The sequence below is a fragment of the Labrus mixtus genome, chromosome 7 (assembly GCF_963584025.1).
Source record: "Labrus mixtus chromosome 7, fLabMix1.1, whole genome shotgun sequence".
NCBI lineage: Eukaryota > Metazoa > Chordata > Actinopteri > Labriformes > Labridae > Labrus > Labrus mixtus.
The window spans coordinates 12,241,911-12,258,886 of NC_083618.1; the positions used below are offsets into that span (position 1 = coordinate 12,241,911).

Genomic DNA, 16,976 nt, shown 5'->3' on the forward strand with positions numbered 1-16,976 from the left:
TTCGAGTACTTGAAAACAACTCAAACTGTTCTGTAGTCAAATGTTGCTTTGAATTAATTTTCAGATGCTCCCCTACAAGAAACTTATCACTGCCAATTTGTACAAATTATGTTTGAGAGGATATCTATGCTGTTATTCTTAGAAAGAAGATTTTAAAAGTTGTCGCCCCCTTAGAATAACAAATACAATGAAAACAAGGCTTTCCATCTAAATCAGTCTTTCAGCATATTACACTGAGAGGAGAACTTGTCCAGTATATAAATCCCCCAACAACCTTTTCTGACCTTTCTAATTGTAAGTCACCAATAGCCAAAAGTCTGCGTGTTCAACAGGCCCTGCGGACTAGCATCTGTGCACCTCTTTGCATCACTTTCATGTAGACGGCACTAATAGGAATTGTGAGAGGCAGCACCTTATGCCACCAAAATGAAGCTTTCTACTTCATTGTGCTGAGGAAGACTTTAAGAGCACTTCACCATGTGTGTCAGTTGCTAAAAAGGCCATTTTCTATGGAACAAAGGGAAGCTTGTTTTATATTCATCCCAGAACCTCTGTGCTGGCAGGAAACTTCAGTGCCCTCAAGCGAACAAATGTTCCATCGTCTGCCTTTTGCAAACCTTCAGATCTCTGTGAATGTCAGCAATATTATCCTCCAAACCCCATCCCCACTCCAATCTGAAGGCCTGGCCACTGCCCTCGAATCAAATCTCAAGATGCCGAAGCGTTTGTGATGTAGCCCACCGCTAAAGAGCCAAAGCATAGAAGAAAAAACAGCATGGCAGATCGATGGTCTGACTAGGCAAATATCAGGGTGGGCCATGGGGCTGCGACTCAAACCGTCTGACGGACACAAATCATTCAGCCGTGACGAGCCGAGCATGCTAAATGCTGATGAGCTGGTTTGAAAAGGTCTCACCACTTGGGATATTTAAAGTGTCAGCCATCAGCAGCAGGCTTATCAATAGAAGAAACCATTTTAGAAAGGCATCTGTGAACCCTTTAGCTGCTTTTGCTAAATGTGTGCCATGTTTTATTTTTACCAATATCGTTTATTTATTTATTTTTGACAGACTTATTAACCTGTGATAATGAATGTAAATGTTGTACTTTAGAATTGTTTATTAATGTGGTTAAAGTCTATTTTAGGTCTGCTTCCTAACATCAGTGATGAAGAGTACAGGAACTTATAACCATCGATCCCTCGACTTTTTCTTGCTGTCTGTTCCAAAAAACAGAACTTAACTGGGGAAAAGGTCTTAAAGTTTGCTGATCCCTTTACTTGGAATGAATTACAAAAAACCCTGAAACTTAACGAGCTGGTCTCGTTGGATGCTTTTAAGAAGATGTTTAATGACTTGGAGGCGGACACATCTGGCTGTAGAGGTTCTCCCTGATATATTTATGGTTGTGGGCGATCTTTATGAATTTGTAATTTGTAAGGCTGCTTGTTGTTTGAAACATGAAATATTGCACAGAGTGATGTCCAGTATGAAGTCTTAGTAATAATTGTTTAGAGTGTTGGTGCATGTTTGAGCATATGTGTACGGGGGAAAGGGGGCAGATCCCGTGTGTTTTAAGAGGGGGGTTAGAGGAGTCTTCGGTCTGAGATGGTGGGGTTTTTTTGGGTTGGAGGTGAAAGGCAGCAGTGTGTTAAGAAATCTTACAGCTGGGGGGAAAAGCTGTTGCAAAAGCTCCTGCCTGATGGGAGGAGGACAAACAGTATGCGTGAGGGGTGGGAGGGGTCCTTCACGATGGACGAGGCTCTGCATACACATTGTGGCTTGAAGATGTCCTGGGTTGAGGGGACAGAGATCCTCTCAGCTGTCCTCACTATGCTTTGTAGGGTCTTGCGTTCTGATGCTCTGCTGTTCCCAAGCACACAGTGATGCAGAGCTAGGACACTCTCTATAGTACCTCTGTGGCACGTGATGAGGATGAGTGGTGGTAGGCTAAGTTCCTTCAGTCTAAACAGGAAGTGTGGGCTTTTTGACTGCAGAGGTGGTGCTGAGAGATCAGATGAGGTCATCAGAGAGGTGCACACTGAGTAACTTAGGACGTACTCACACTAGGCCATCCGTACCATGCCTAAGCACGCTTCACCCCTAAAGTCCAGTTAGATTGACTAGTGTGAGTGCTCCAATCCGTGCTCAAGCATGGTACACTTCCTTGGCCCTGGGATGCTTCACAAAAGGTGTTCTTCAGCATGGTACAGTTCACAAGAGCACAAGCACGGGCACACAACGTGTTGGACAGCCATCATTATGGAGAAATATCGGAGTGTTCTGGCTGTATCTGACAAAAATGACTCAAAATAAGCCACAAAGTCAGCTGTCATGTTCGCTGTGTTGTGCTCTGATGTGCGGAAGCATTCTCGATCGCTCATCCCTTTTATTTATTTTTTTATCTCGAGTCCGCCTGTCTTGTAAACTAAGCAGCCTTCATAATAATATAAAGCCATGCATGAGTTGTATGACGACATTATGTACAACAGCTAACCATGCTCAGGCCCGGTTAGTCCTGGAGCAGTGTGAGTGCAGGCCAGCGGGGGAATGGGGAAGGGGGTCAGTCGTGCTTAAGCACTGTACAAGACAACTTTGCTAGTGTGAGTCCACCCTTAGTGCTCCTGACCCTCTCTACTGTTGAGCCACTGATTAGCAGTTGAGGAGGGGCTCTGCCGGCATCCTCCTGATGAGGTAGGTTGAGACTGCACCATCTCACCAGGTTCTCCACCTCCTCTCTGTATGTTTCTTCATTGTTGCAAATCAGCAAATTTAATGAGTGTTTCCCGCAGTGCTTTATAGTTAAACAACATGAGCCCTCCGCCTTAACTACCATTGTAGAAAAAAAACAAATTGATTAAAAACCTCGGGCGTCTCTATGTGAGATCCAACCAGAGCTCCGTTTGGACCTCCTCCACTGTGTCTTTGGTGTGATAGGGCTGAGTTTTCAGTAAAGGAAATGGCGTCATCAATGGAGCTGTTGGTGCAGTAAGCAAACTGGTGGGGGTCAAGTCAAGTGGGAAGGGCTGATTTAATGTGTCCAGTAACTTGAAGCACTTTATCATGATGGGAGTCCAAGCCACAGAGTGGTGATCTTTGAGACACTTCAAAGTCGACTTTGGCACGGGGATGATAAAAGTCCCTCTGAAGCTTGAAGGAATAACAGCCTGGTTCAGGGAAATGTTGACATGGGCACGATGGATGGCACAGTCCCTGAACACACGCCCTGATATGTTGGCCTATATGACTGGGCCTGCAGCTTTGTGAGCATCAACTCTAGAGATGGATCTCCTTACATAAGCTGGATCCAGACTTCTGCCCAGGAGGTTGAGTGGACTTGTATACTTGCATGTCATTTAGGGCTTCAAACAGTGCAGTTGGGTGACACGAGCCCTTTTCAGACTCCGTTTCCGCAAAAGCGCCGTAACTAAGCTTAGCCACCATTACGTCTTTGTACATTCATATTGATTCCACTGCAGCATGATACTCTTGTCCCAGTCTGTGAATTCAAATTGCGTTTAGGTGTTGCATAGCTGACTTTCCCCAAAAACATTGATACTGATACAGTAACGGCGAAAACCTAAAACACCAAGAAAGTAATGATAAAATATATGGAACATATAAGATGACAGTCCTGACATGACAGAAATAAAGGGATTTAAACAGGGACAACAGAAGATAGGTACACTACATTTGGGCGGTTCAATTCATTAAAACATTGTTTTATCATCAATGTGTTAACATTATTTTTGTGGAAATTAACTTTAAATTTGAACTTTTACAGCTCTGTTCAGTGTTTTTCCATCTTTTGAGTCTTTGCCACACTTTCCGTTGTTTTCCAAACACAGCCGGAGGGGAAGGCTATGGAAGCGATTAGTGATCAGAATTCAAATCTCAGAATATGAGTGTATTATTATGTATCTTGTTCTGGTTGTCACCATGAAAGTGTATTAATGTGTGGCACACCCACAATGCCTCGTGGAAGTGACAGCAGAGAGCTCGGAAAAGCACACACACACACACACACACACACACACACACACACACACACACACACACACACACACACACACACACACACACACACACACACACACACACACACACACACACACACACACACACACACACACACACACACACACACACACACACACACACACACACACACACACACACACACACACACACACACACACACACACACACACACACACACACACACACACACACACACACACACACACACACACACACACACACACACACACACACACACACACACACACACACACACACACACACACACACACACACACACACACACACACACACACACACACACACACACACACACACACACACACACAACACCTATTGTCTGCAGGGAGTGAAAGCAGAGCGATGAACAGCACGCACACAGACACAAACAGCCTCACTGTTTCAGGTTGAGAAAACCTGGAGTGGTATTAATAAAAGGTGGGCACCGCGCTACTTTTCTAGTATTGGTATACCGTGCATCACTCAAAGCTGATGAAGGGAGACTTAGAGAAAGAGCTGACACCTGTGATCCCCACCTGCACTAAACAACTGCACAACCTGTGAGCTACAATGGATATGTCATTCCTGTTACCTACATTTAAAATGAAACAAATATCTTCTGTCTCTAAATATAACCACAGGGTTTGGATTGAGTCTCTCACTGGGTTTCAAGTCTGTTGCCAAAATGTGTTGTCTAATGGCAGACATCCCAGATCCAGAACTCCCAAATAATTTACTTCCAGGTCAGTTTCCATCTATCAACTAAATTACATGCCAATAAATTCACATTTAGGAGGTATCCTACAGTCAGATAGAAAACTTCTTTTTAATCTTGTATTCTTTCTGTGTCACTTTTTTTTCCAGAATTGGTCAATATGGAGATCAGAGGTTATGCGTGGGATTTTTTTCTCAGTTTTTTTTCTATTAATAATAGCTGCAGGGCCTATAATGGATGAGACAAGAAAGCCACCCACATGAGACATTATAGGCAAACTAATAAGTGAAACTACTATTGACACATTGATATCACAAACCCGAGTACATGGAGTTTTATAGGTGCAGCTAAAACTAAGAAAGTCTAAAACAACAGCCTACGGCAAATTAAGCCTTCATGAAGGTTATAGAGTATGGGACACACACTGTTTTAGAGATGAGTTGATTCAACTTTGTGGTCATTTGGAAGGCTGTTTGTGTTGCTGCTGAATTTGATCGCATCATAGTAAGCAGTGTTTGAAAAGTTAAGAAAGGAAAATCAATATGATGGCAAGGTTGAATCAACAACTCTTCTGAGCTGTTATAACAAAACATTTGCATTACGTGTTTCACAATGTTCAAGATTATTCAAATACAATTCATTGCTAATTTATTTGATTTTTTTTTTCTTAATTGTAGCTTAAAATAAGTTTAAAATGAGAAAAAATACCTGATTGCTTTAAAAAACCACTTAGAAGAAAATGACAACACCGTATTTGAAGTAGCTTTTATCGTTTTATCTGATGCATGAAGCTTTTTTTTTTTTTTTTCACAAAAATAAGGATTCAAGTGGATAAGAACCTATTGAAAGACTCATGTCCAGTTTGATGGCGGTATAACCTGACCTTTCAGGCAGGCTAAGTGTCACTGGAGCAGAGCCAGATTTAAACAGCGTTCAAGCAGATGGTAGAGGCAGCCAGCAAGGACACACAAACATGCTCCTCTAGTAGAGGCAGAGTGATTGAGACAACCTGTGGTGTTGCCACCTGTTTTTTAGCACACTGCATAATTAAAGCATAGCCACAAAACCCTCTGCTCGATGCAATGACTCACTTTCCCAGCATCCCTCAAGCAGCACTCAATGAAACCATTCATCACAAAGTGCTGAAAAGAGCTCAAATCATTCTTTTTCTTTCTTTCCTTTTGTCTTCCCATGTCTCCGACTACTTTCTAACCATAAATCCTTTTCCTGCTGTACTACCTAACACACACCAGCAAACCCTCCAGGGGATGCAGGGAAGAAGGCATGAGAAGGAAGAAAATACTTGACGTGCCAGGCTTTTCACAAAATATATTTTAACTTTGTGCCGCCTGGAAACCCACAGTGTGACTCAGAAGTAAACGTGACGATCATGGGGTTGGATATTGATCATTTCCTTCCTACCGCTTGAGCCCACCTTAGAGTTAGGGATGATTCATTCCGTCACATAAACTCAGATCACACACAAACACTGCACTTTCCCATTACTGTTTTACTGCCACTGAAATAAGCACACAGGCCATGCCTCCTGACGGTTGTAATTTCATCGTAATATCATTCCCCAAAAAGATTTTGAGAGCAAAATTTTTGTCATGAATGGACGCAAAATGGGTTCACTGAAAAGAGAATAAATACATCTTTGAACTGTGCTCTGTGAGGGTTTTAATGTTCTGTATGTTCTGAGTGAAAGTGCAACAAAGACACCTTGTGTGAGCACTGATTCCCATTGGACAATTATGTGATGGGCTCCGAGCTAATGGGGCTGATGCTCGGTCTTAGAAGAAACTGTGTGCTTTACTATGGTGCAGGGATAGGACACATTACGATACAATACACATTGTGATACCATATGATAATATACAATACACTTTGTTGTCCCCTTGAGGAAATTTGTCTTGAACTCAAGTGCTGCACACATTTCGCTGCCTCTACAGTAGCATCAGTAGATACAAACAATGAAAACAATCCACATGTAGGAGAAACACATTCCAATAAAAACAAACAACATACTGTGTATTGCACACTAACAATACTGCACAAGAATATCACTATTACACTATTGCAACACCCATACCACCTTAAGAAACATTATTTCTGTGATAATCTTTGGAACTTGGCCTGTGGCCTCATGCCTATGACCGAATCAGAGCAGTTTTGATATTCTTGTGCAACACTTAAGACTGTAAATAGTAATGGACGAAGCCTGTGTGACATCACCCCTCTGTTACTGCAGGGGGCCTTAGCGTCCCATTCATGGCGGCCGCCATGCTGGACATGCTGTCTCAACCTAACTGTCAGTCAACCTAATGACTGACAGTAGGCTGAGAGCTGGAGCCGGGATTGGGTTATTGTGAATAACGCTGATCCTTAATTAAATTAAATCAAAACGGATGAGTTGTCAAAATGAGCTAATAAGACCTACTTTGTGCTTTGAACCAGGCTGTAAACATGTTCATTTCTGCTGTGAAAACAGGCGTGTATGTGAAGTATGGTGCTTCTGCACACGGCCTCAAGCGGACACTCGATGAACTGCGGGATTTTGCACTCCGCCTCTGCATCCTTTTTCAACACCGGATGTCATGTCACATACAACCTTCAAGTTATTGTGATTGATGCAACAAAAGAAAAAAATACCTTGATGTATTGCTCCAGCTGTGGGTAAACTCTTCTTACTCCCAGAAGGACAGAGAGAAATGTCCTTCGGGGGAACGAGGTAGTGACCACATGTGTGACTTCCGGAAAAGAGAAGACATTAAAGCTCGATGACTTGTAGCTTTTTAGAAGCTCCTCGTCCGCCTTGTTTTCTCCCTCGCTCAGAATACTGCCCACAGCATATCGGCATAGTGGCCCAGGCACCTAAGATCAAAGAAATGTAGATTGATTAGAACAAACAAACAAAATGGACTGATTGCTAATGTAGAAAGAGAGAAGAAACCAGAGCCTCTGATATGAAAGCAGCACTCACATATTATTGCTCTCAATAAATATCTGGCTCTTTCAGAATCATGTTTTCTTGATGTTTATGAGCAGGAAGTGATGGACAAAAACACATTGGTTTGCATCATCTTCCCACATGCCAGAATAAGGACAGAAAAACTCTGAAATGCCAACCTTCACCAACAAATCCAGAGTCCCTGTCTGTCTCTGGGGACTGATGAGTCACAAAGACTTGTGTCTACGACAAGGAAAAAATGATTCCAAAAATAATGAGGAGTTGGCTTAAAAAGTTACACTCTCTGATGTCAACCAGGTGCCAAATTTAAGGAGAAGAGATTGAAGTTTAATTGGAGCATTTGGCAACTAAGCATTTATTGCTTCTTCCTCCAATCTGAGCACCCTGGTGCCCATTAAAAAAAAAAGAAGGGAGACACTCCTTACAAATGACTTCTCCTGGGACATCCAAGACGTTCTCCCCACTGTGCTGAGCCGAGCACCACAAAGGCTCGTGCAATAAATAAGTCGAAATGGTCCAATTTGTTCATAAACCCATCAACGTTACACTTCAAGCACAGCTAGTGTGTCTGAGAATGCCGATTTTCTCCTTCGCTCCTCCACACACAAGGCCAGTCATGGAGAGAAGTGTGGTGTTCAGAGCACATCGTGGAGTGAGCATATTTCTCTCACAACAGCACGCTGTTTTCTAAGTTACTTTTTGGGCCATTTTTGCCTTTAATGGACAGTACAGCTGAAGATAGACAGGAAATGTTGGGGAAAGAGATCGGGGGATGACATGCAGCAAACACTGAACATTTGAACCCACAGAAGCTGCGACAAGGACTATAGCCTTAACCCAACTCCTAACCCTAAAGCTTCTATTTGTGGGACGCATGCTCAAACCCCTGAGCTAAAGCGGCGGCCCATAACAAGATGTTTCAGATTTCCGACACAGAGATAAGCTGAAAGATGAGAAAATTTGCTTTTTTCCTTGCCGCTGGTCAGACCCGATCCTAGTGCCACCCGGCCTGAAGACTGAGTATTTACTGTGTTTCTAGATGTTAAATCAATGTAAACTTAATCATAACTGGTCAAACACAATATTTAATATAAGCACTTTATGGACTTACTGCTGTATCAATTAAATGAGAAGATGGTTTAAATGAGTCATATTGAAACAGGAGAGGTATTGTGGTTTTTGCTTCTTTTGTGAGCAGCTTTGTGTTTACTGCTCTGTTCCTCTGTGCGGATAAACTTCATTTTGATTTGAACTGTTGGAAAATAAAAACTGCATTGACACCATGAGAGACCAGTTTCTAAGCCCGTATTATTGCTATTGTTTTCTCTTTAGTTAGATTGTCTTTAAATGTATGACGGGAAACGGTTTTGTCAAAAACACGTTTTTCTAGTTATTGCTTTCTCTTCTCCCTCGAGTTTTCATTGTTGTAAAAATGACTGAATTTGTGTTTTTATTTTAAACTCCTTGTGTGATGAGCAAGCCTGGTACCATCACTCTTTGGTGGTTAAAGGCTGAATTTAATAAACCCCCATACACCTAGTTCACTTTCATTTCCAGCCACAGTAAGAGATAACACAACACTTTGTTGAACGTATCATTTTAAACATCTAGTAATTGCTTCACTGACTTTACAGTAAGGAGCACTAGTACATTTGGGAGAGTTTTCACATGAGGATATTTTTGACAATTTGGATGTTTTGGGGGCTCACAGTGGGAAGTCTGAGCTGAGCAGATTTATTAATCATCACAGGCTTCATGCAGTGAGTCCACAACAAAGAAATCCAGCCAAAAGCACAAGCCTCTGTCCACAATCTTTGTTTTTCCTCTCTAGACTCATCAAGAAACAAGAGTGGTGTCTTTTGAAGTGTCTCCAAAACACTGACAGCTCATCTGTAACTAAAAAAAAAAAAAGCTTCCAAACTACTGTGGAAACAGGAGAGAAAAGAAGAAAACTATCTTCACTCGCATTGGAAAAAATCAGTCCTGGATTAAGTCAGGCTTGCATTTTAAATGTTTAACTCTGACCTTCAGAGAAGGCAAGTGTTGAAGAGATTTTTCTACTATTTCATCATTTTCCACAAAGACGAACATGGAATTTATACTAATTTCCCGACTCCGGAAGCAACCATGCCCGCAGCTTTCATCATATAATGACCCCGGACAGACATGGGTCCCTGAAGATGGAAGAAACATGTCATACCACCACTAGTCCACTTGTCATCCAGCTTTTTATTCAGACAATTCTATGCGTCAAGATGCCCCTGACCCTGATTGATTTCTATTTGGAATATGAAGTTTGACAGAAAACTGCATGATCCACCCATGTCCCCGCCTTGGAGTTTGCAGGAAAAAAAAGTTGCAAGCAGAGAGGTGGAGGAGGAGGAGGAGGAGAAGGGTAGAGGTGAAGTGAGCACACTGGGTCAACACCCCCCCCCCCCACTCCTGCCTTTGTGACTGGCTGTTAAAGGAGAGGTGTTTGGAGAGTGGAGGCCGTGATTCTTTTTCTTTTTTTTGGTTAGCCATTTGAAGAAAAAAGATAAATCTGCTCCAGCCCTGTAACCATGGCAACCATCTCAGCACCAACTTAAGTCCTCGTTGAGATTTTTTGTTTCTCCAGAGGAAGTGATTAAAGGAGGTAAAAGTGCAAAAAAGCGAGAACAGAGGATGAGAATAGCCATGCTGACACTCCTCCTCTGTCAGTTGCACTGTTTGAAAATGGTTCTCACAGTTAATATCAATGGACACTCTCTCACCATTTCGACACCAAACACAGTGTCCTCCTGAGAGCACTCTCTGGGGCTCCTGGACTCCGGGACTGAATGGCATCCTGAGGCTCGGAGGCTAATGAGCTGAGATCATTACGCCAATTATTTTAACTTAGATCAGGACTTGGCTGTGACTGCGCAGGAGAACTAGGACCTACGGCGAGCTTAATTGCCGGCTTGGAGAAGAAAAAAAAAGGAGGATGAGCACAACAAAAGGGTTTTGAAGCAGAGCTGGAAAGAGTCCACCAGTGAACTCTGGTTACATTCCATCAGGTCTCTATGCTGTGGAGGGTTTAAGCAGATCCACTTAAGTCAATACTGCTGACAACTATAGCCCTGAAAATGATGAGTCATGTATTCAACAGATATATAATAATTGCATAATAAGAACTGGTAGAGGTAATCTCATTATTAAGTTAACATTATGTCCTCACATCAACTTGCAGATTTTGTTCTATTAGCTCTTCTATATAAATGTGTCTTTAACAGGGGAGGGGAAAAATCATTAGTAATGGCCAAGCATGACACTTATCCATACTGATGAATTAGTACGCCTAACTGCTGATTCAGAGAAGAGGTTTTTTTTTTGTTGGAGTAGAAGAAGTCACCTGTTGGACAAACTCTGACTTGTGTTCATGGTCAAATGTCGACAGTGTGGGAGTCTTACACTGTCTCTGGGAAAGATCAGCGACATGCAGTTTGTAAGGCATATTCCAGTGACTTCTCAAGAAGAGGGATATTTAGCAACAATTTAAAAACATTAAATACTAACATGTATCTCTATTGTCTTGCCTACTCCCTGAGAGTATAACACTTGCCAGTATGATCATTTGAGATGAAAACATTTCATTTGCCATTGTTGTTTAATTTCAATTTATGAAGCTATATTTTTATTTTTTTTAAGTATACAAAATGAAGGAATATTGTGTGAAAAATGCAGAGCTCAAGTTCTCGTGTCTTGTTTAACCAGACCAGTGGTCCGAACGTCAGAGAAATCTAATTTCAATGCTGTCAAACTCACAAAAGACGAAAATCATTTCATTTAAGATCCTGAAAAAGAGATAAGTATTTCAGTTGACGAACAAGCATGCTGCAGATTAATTGTATATCATTTCAGATTCAGTGCATTGTTAAAGCTCTAATACAACATACAAACTGTCGTAATGTTATCTAACCTGAAATGTGTTTTTAGTCCCTGTTAGAGGTCACTTTGTTATGGGAATGTATACATGTCGTTCCACATTAAATTTAAGTGTGTGCTATCACAGATGCACATTTCTTAAGACCAACTTTCTCAGCCTACTGATTTAACCTGCAACTCGAGACCTTTCCACACTGTATCAGACTGCACTATTTAAACATTTCCAGGCGCTCCTCCTTGCTCCATTCCCTCTCTTGCTGTTTGGGTAGAGACCGTTGAAAAAACAACTCATGCTGAACTTGTGTTTTAAAATGTGTGAAACAGTACCACTGGATTATGGAGACCACAGACGGTGTGCTGGATAAGATATCTTCAAAGCATATCCAGAATATATAATATCCTGCTGCTTTTAGACACTGAGAATTTAGGCTTTTTGACGTTTGGTCCGGGAATGCTTCAGCTTTGCCACTTTCAAGGGTCATGTGAAGATGAAACCATGTCTAACCTTTTTTTTTTAATTATACCTAAAAACATACAACTATCATGTATCTAACACAAGTGCATACTGGGTACTTAAACACATCTTTGTATGCTACCCATGTGCAATATACACATTGTCTGTATATGCAAATTCAGTTCAAAGGGCTATGTGCAATTACACCTGCACTTCAAAGTTACAGGCTCGATAAGGGCAATTGTGCAATTTACATCAGCACCTCATAATCTTGTGCAATACTCCAGCACTTTTGCACTTTAATACTCCGGCACTTTACCTCCTGTAGCAGCACTTCAAGCACTTTATGCACTTTAACTCTGAAGGTCACTTTATCCTGGTTTGTTTTGAACAAAATTGCACAACCACTTTTTACACTTGTATGTTTATGTCCCTGTCAACTAATGTACAGTTTATGTCGTTGTATGGTCAATATTTTTTGTATTGGTATTTGCTTGTCATTGTGGTTATATGTAATACTGTGTATACTTTTGAAATTAACCATCAACCTGCCAAGAGACTTTAGATGGAAATCCGCCTATTGCTACGATCTGGTATATTTGCATGTTTTTGTTCATGTGCACTGCCTCTATTTTTAATTCATTAATTTGGGGATGAATGAGTTCACACAGGGAATGATTGGAGATACAGGACCTCCTCACAGGGGGATCAACTCATACATTATGTTTCTTTTTTGCAGCAGCTGCAGAGGCAGCAGCAGAGGTGTAAAAGTTAAGAATCTTCAGTCACATTCATATAATGGGTATAAGTTTCTGTAGTTTGATTCTTAATAACCAGAGACCTCCTAAATTGGCAAGATTGAATAAATACTGAAATGACTGCATCATTTATTTAATTAACTATCACCATATTTGTAAAAAAAAAAAAAAAGTGACCATAGTTTATAACTTAGCTTACATTTCATTTATTGTTAAACAGAAGTCATTTTGGAGTTGCATAGACGTCTTACTCATAGGACCTTTGTATGAACAACCTCAAAAGCACTTGGATAATGTTTTTATACACCTGAACCAACAACCCCTCCTTCCCTCAGGGAAAGACATTAAAAACTCAAAATAGATCAACATTCCCAATTTTCACTGCAAAATCCTGAGAAAAGAGCGAACCCAAGAATGTGAGGACTATGTTTGCACTGTATGTCACATTTTCTCGAGGAAAATGAGATTTACAATCATTTAAACCATCAAATGTTGACGGGTGTAGAAAAGGACATCCCTCTTCTACAATTTCATTAGTTTGAATAAAATAACATTACTGCCATCTACTGGTCAACTACATATCCTAGTTTACAAGGTAAAACGTGCCTGGTTGTAAGGCGAAGATATTGTGCCAAATGTAAAACAAAAAACTCGAGTCAATTAAAGTGAATATTTGTTGTGTAATAGATGGTGAGTGGTGTCATTGTTTACCTTTTTAGGGTCATCATAATATACTCCTATACATGACAGCTTTGGTCCAATACTGTGAGACTCCTTAAAAAGTTGTCCACAGTTTTTGTATGGTCCTTGTTTGAATTTGTAGGCAACTGTGATCTTCTTTATGGGAGGAGAGCCTGTCAGTACGATGATGTCTGACGATAGTCCCGAGTACAAAATGTAACATGCTATTGTTATCAGACTTAACAACAGGCTAAAGACACACAGACTGACCCAGTCTGGCATGCTGACCAACGCGACGATCAGACCCTTATTTAGGTCGATTCTTCTGAATATTTAACACACGGGCATTTTCAATCACAAGGCAACATTTTAAGTGAATGTTTCGTTGTTTTCAGGTGGCATTAACCCATAACTGAATTTAGACCAAAAGAGATTGTCGAGTGAGGATTGCACATGCTTTACTTCCTGGATTGTACCATTACTGCCGACCAACAGGGGGGGTTTTAATAAAAAAAGGAACTTTTAAACCAAAAACAACCAGAACAAAAGTTCAAGTGAAACACATTTTATTGTTCACATTTACATGTAGTGGAAGATTTGTAGATTTAACTAATTATTTTTTCGTTAGACAAATAATTAGTCACCTGTAACTGGCGACATTGGTATACATGCCCGGTAATGTCACTCATTTAAATACTGTAACTTATTTTGGACGTAAGCCTATCAATGTGAAATACTTGTACAATTTAAATGCGGTTGGTTGGTGGTCAGAAAAATAGAAAAGCACAAGAAGATATTTGACACATTTGGCTTAAAGTTAACATTTAACCATGCAGTCCCAACTACTTCCTGGATGTTAAAATTGCCTCTTGAGTTAGAGTTTTACATCAGCTAAATAAAAAGGGGGCTGGACTCGGTGACATTGAACCGCCTGATAAGAGATAAACCACATTTCTTAAGCCCACATCTTGTCGGAGAGGTTCATCTGGAGTTCATGAGAATGGCTGCTAATATTAAAAGGTTTTACGGCCTCACCGCTAAGCTACTGTCCGGAGAAACGTTCAGTTTCTCTGCACTTAAAGGGAAAGTTGTTCTCATTGAAAATGTGGCGTCTCTCTGAGGAACAACAACCAGGGACTACACTCAGATGAACGAGCTCCACAGTCGTCACTCCGCCAAGGGCCTCGTTATCCTGGGTGTGCCCTGCAACCAGTTTGGACACCAGGTAAGCTGTGTGAGGTGTGAATGAAAGCAGGTGTATGACATGGGCTTCTATTCCCCCAGTGCAGGTCATTACACTCAAAATATACAGTATATCTAAACAGCTCAAGCATAAGGCCTACTGTGCTACTAGATAAGCAGACTACAGTAGGCCTACACTCTTGAATGCAAGGCATACTGTTTATTAGTGTCTGCTACATTATGGTAAAAATTGTCATAGAAAATTTGAAGATGGTTGGATACATTTAGAAAAGTCAAAAAGCTGTGTCCTTATATAGCTATGCCGTTTTTATTATTTAATGTAATTAAATAGCAATAGCAAAATCCCCAATAGCAATATCAATTCAATGATCTCCAAGTATTTACAAGATGAACAATAGTCCCTCTCATTGGGAATAATCCTATGGATTAATGATTAGGTAACATTCATCTGTGTTGCTTTTATTAACTACTTTGTTGGGCAGTTGGAGTCCCATATTTTTTAATTTGATGATTACTTTTTATGTTAAAAAAGTAAATAAAACATTTAATTTTCGGTGAAAGGTTAAATACAATCATAAACTTGTAAATAACAGTAGGCTGCCTTGGAGTTGAAATAAGAACATCATGAAATGCAGTAACCTTATTTGTATGGGTTTGAATGATAAACTTAAATAATCCTATTTCATCAATGATTGATCATTAAAGTGCCTATCTATGGTGTACTGTTTCTGTCTTTTTTATATAACAGGAGAACTGCAAGAATGATGAAATCATGAAGTCTCTGAAATATATCCGTCCAGGAAATGGCTTTGAACCAAAGTTTAAGATCCTCGAGAAAGTTGATATAAACGGAAAGGATGCCCACCCCTTGTTCGTCTATCTGAAGGACAAGCTTCCATTCCCCTCTGATGATGCCATGGCTCTTATGACTGATCCAAAGCACATCATTTGGAGTCCTGTCTGTAGGAATGACGTCTCCTGGAACTTTGAAAAGTTCCTGATCGGCCCTGACGGGGATCCATACAAGCGCTACAGCAGAAACTTCCTAACGATGGACATTGAGGCCGATATTAAAGAACTACTTGAGAGGGTCAAGTAAGGTCTTGGCTGAAAAGAAAGTCAGTTATAATATGCCGAGCCAAAAAAGATAATTAGTATACATGTTTTTATGTGTAAGCTATTTTATCATGTCTCCACCTTCACAGTAAATTCATGCAATCGTCCAAAGTCTGTGATATCTCCAGAGTGGTACACTTTGGTTGTTCAGCCTATTTACTTAATGAAGACACTCATTGAAGCCATTGTCTGGGAGATGAGTTTCTGATGAAAATGTAAATGCCTGACTCGTCCACAGTGTACAACAAGATTTAAAGGTGAAAAATAAAGGATTAAATGTCATATAAAGTGCCACTGTCATTTGTGTACTTCAAAACTGCAATGCATTAAAGAACTTCAGACTACTTTGAAAAGGCCTATATGCTACTTAGTCATCTTTACAAAATATAGGCATCTCTTAGGTATCAATTCAAAGGGACTGGTTGAACATTATAACAACATTCAGGAACAAGTCATGTTTAGGCGTTACCTGTCACCACTAGGGCTGGGCGATATGGACCAAAACTCATATCTCAATATTGTTTAGCTGAATGGCGATACTCGATATATGGAAAACACATGGAAAAATAAACTACCTGTTTGTGAATTTAAAAAGTAATATGATAAAATACAAATGTTGCTTAAATACAATAAAAGAGAGACAGAGGAGGAGCAGGGATAGGAGGGACAGACAGTCAGTCATCATCAGTGAGATGAGAAAAAGGTGAACTGGCACCTCTGTAACGTTATTTTAATGCAACTTAAACTATATAGATATTAACGATATTGTCTTACCCTATATCTTGTTTGAAAATATATCGATATATCTTAGAAACTCGATATATTTCCCAGCCCTAGTCACCGCCGTGTATAACATTGTGAGGAATGTATCTGCTAAGTGTTGGAATTTTCCAGTAGGCCTACTGTTTGTGCAAAGTAAGGATTTGACCTTTTTGCCTCTCGGTACGTGGCTGCATGGCCTATTTAAACAACTCTTTGTTTTCTCTTTTATTGTTTTTATATTGTTATAATAGGTCCACAAAATCTAATAAGTTACCAAGATAATTCTCTAAACAGCTCGATAACCACTTTATCACTGTAGCGTCCCTTATGTTGTATGATAAATGTACATAATTGTATAAATCTATTCGTG

General features: G+C 40.4%; 2 protein-coding genes across 2 annotated transcripts in view; one reads left to right on the forward strand and one right to left on the reverse strand.

Annotated features, from left to right (window-relative positions):
* Positions 1-14,006, reverse strand: part of LOC132978011 (testis-expressed protein 264 homolog) — a 41,159-nt gene extending 27,153 nt beyond the window's left edge. Inside the window, exons 1-2 of the mRNA XM_061042992.1 lie at positions 13,556-14,006; positions 7,408-7,629 (exon numbers count right to left, since the gene is read on the reverse strand). Coding sequence (XP_060898975.1) covers positions 7,408-7,629; positions 13,556-13,807 — 474 coding nt within the window. The 5' untranslated portion in view covers positions 13,808-14,006. The remainder of the gene's footprint in view (positions 1-7,407; positions 7,630-13,555) is intronic.
* Positions 14,007-14,444: 438 nt separating this feature from the next.
* Positions 14,445-16,197, forward strand: gpx1a (glutathione peroxidase 1a). Its single transcript, XM_061042993.1, has 2 exons — positions 14,445-14,750; positions 15,477-16,197. Exons 1-2 carry the CDS (start codon positions 14,520-14,522, stop codon positions 15,825-15,827), a joined length of 582 nt encoding a protein of 193 aa, XP_060898976.1. The 5' UTR covers positions 14,445-14,519; the 3' UTR covers positions 15,828-16,197.
* The last annotated feature ends 779 nt before the right edge of the window (positions 16,198-16,976 follow it).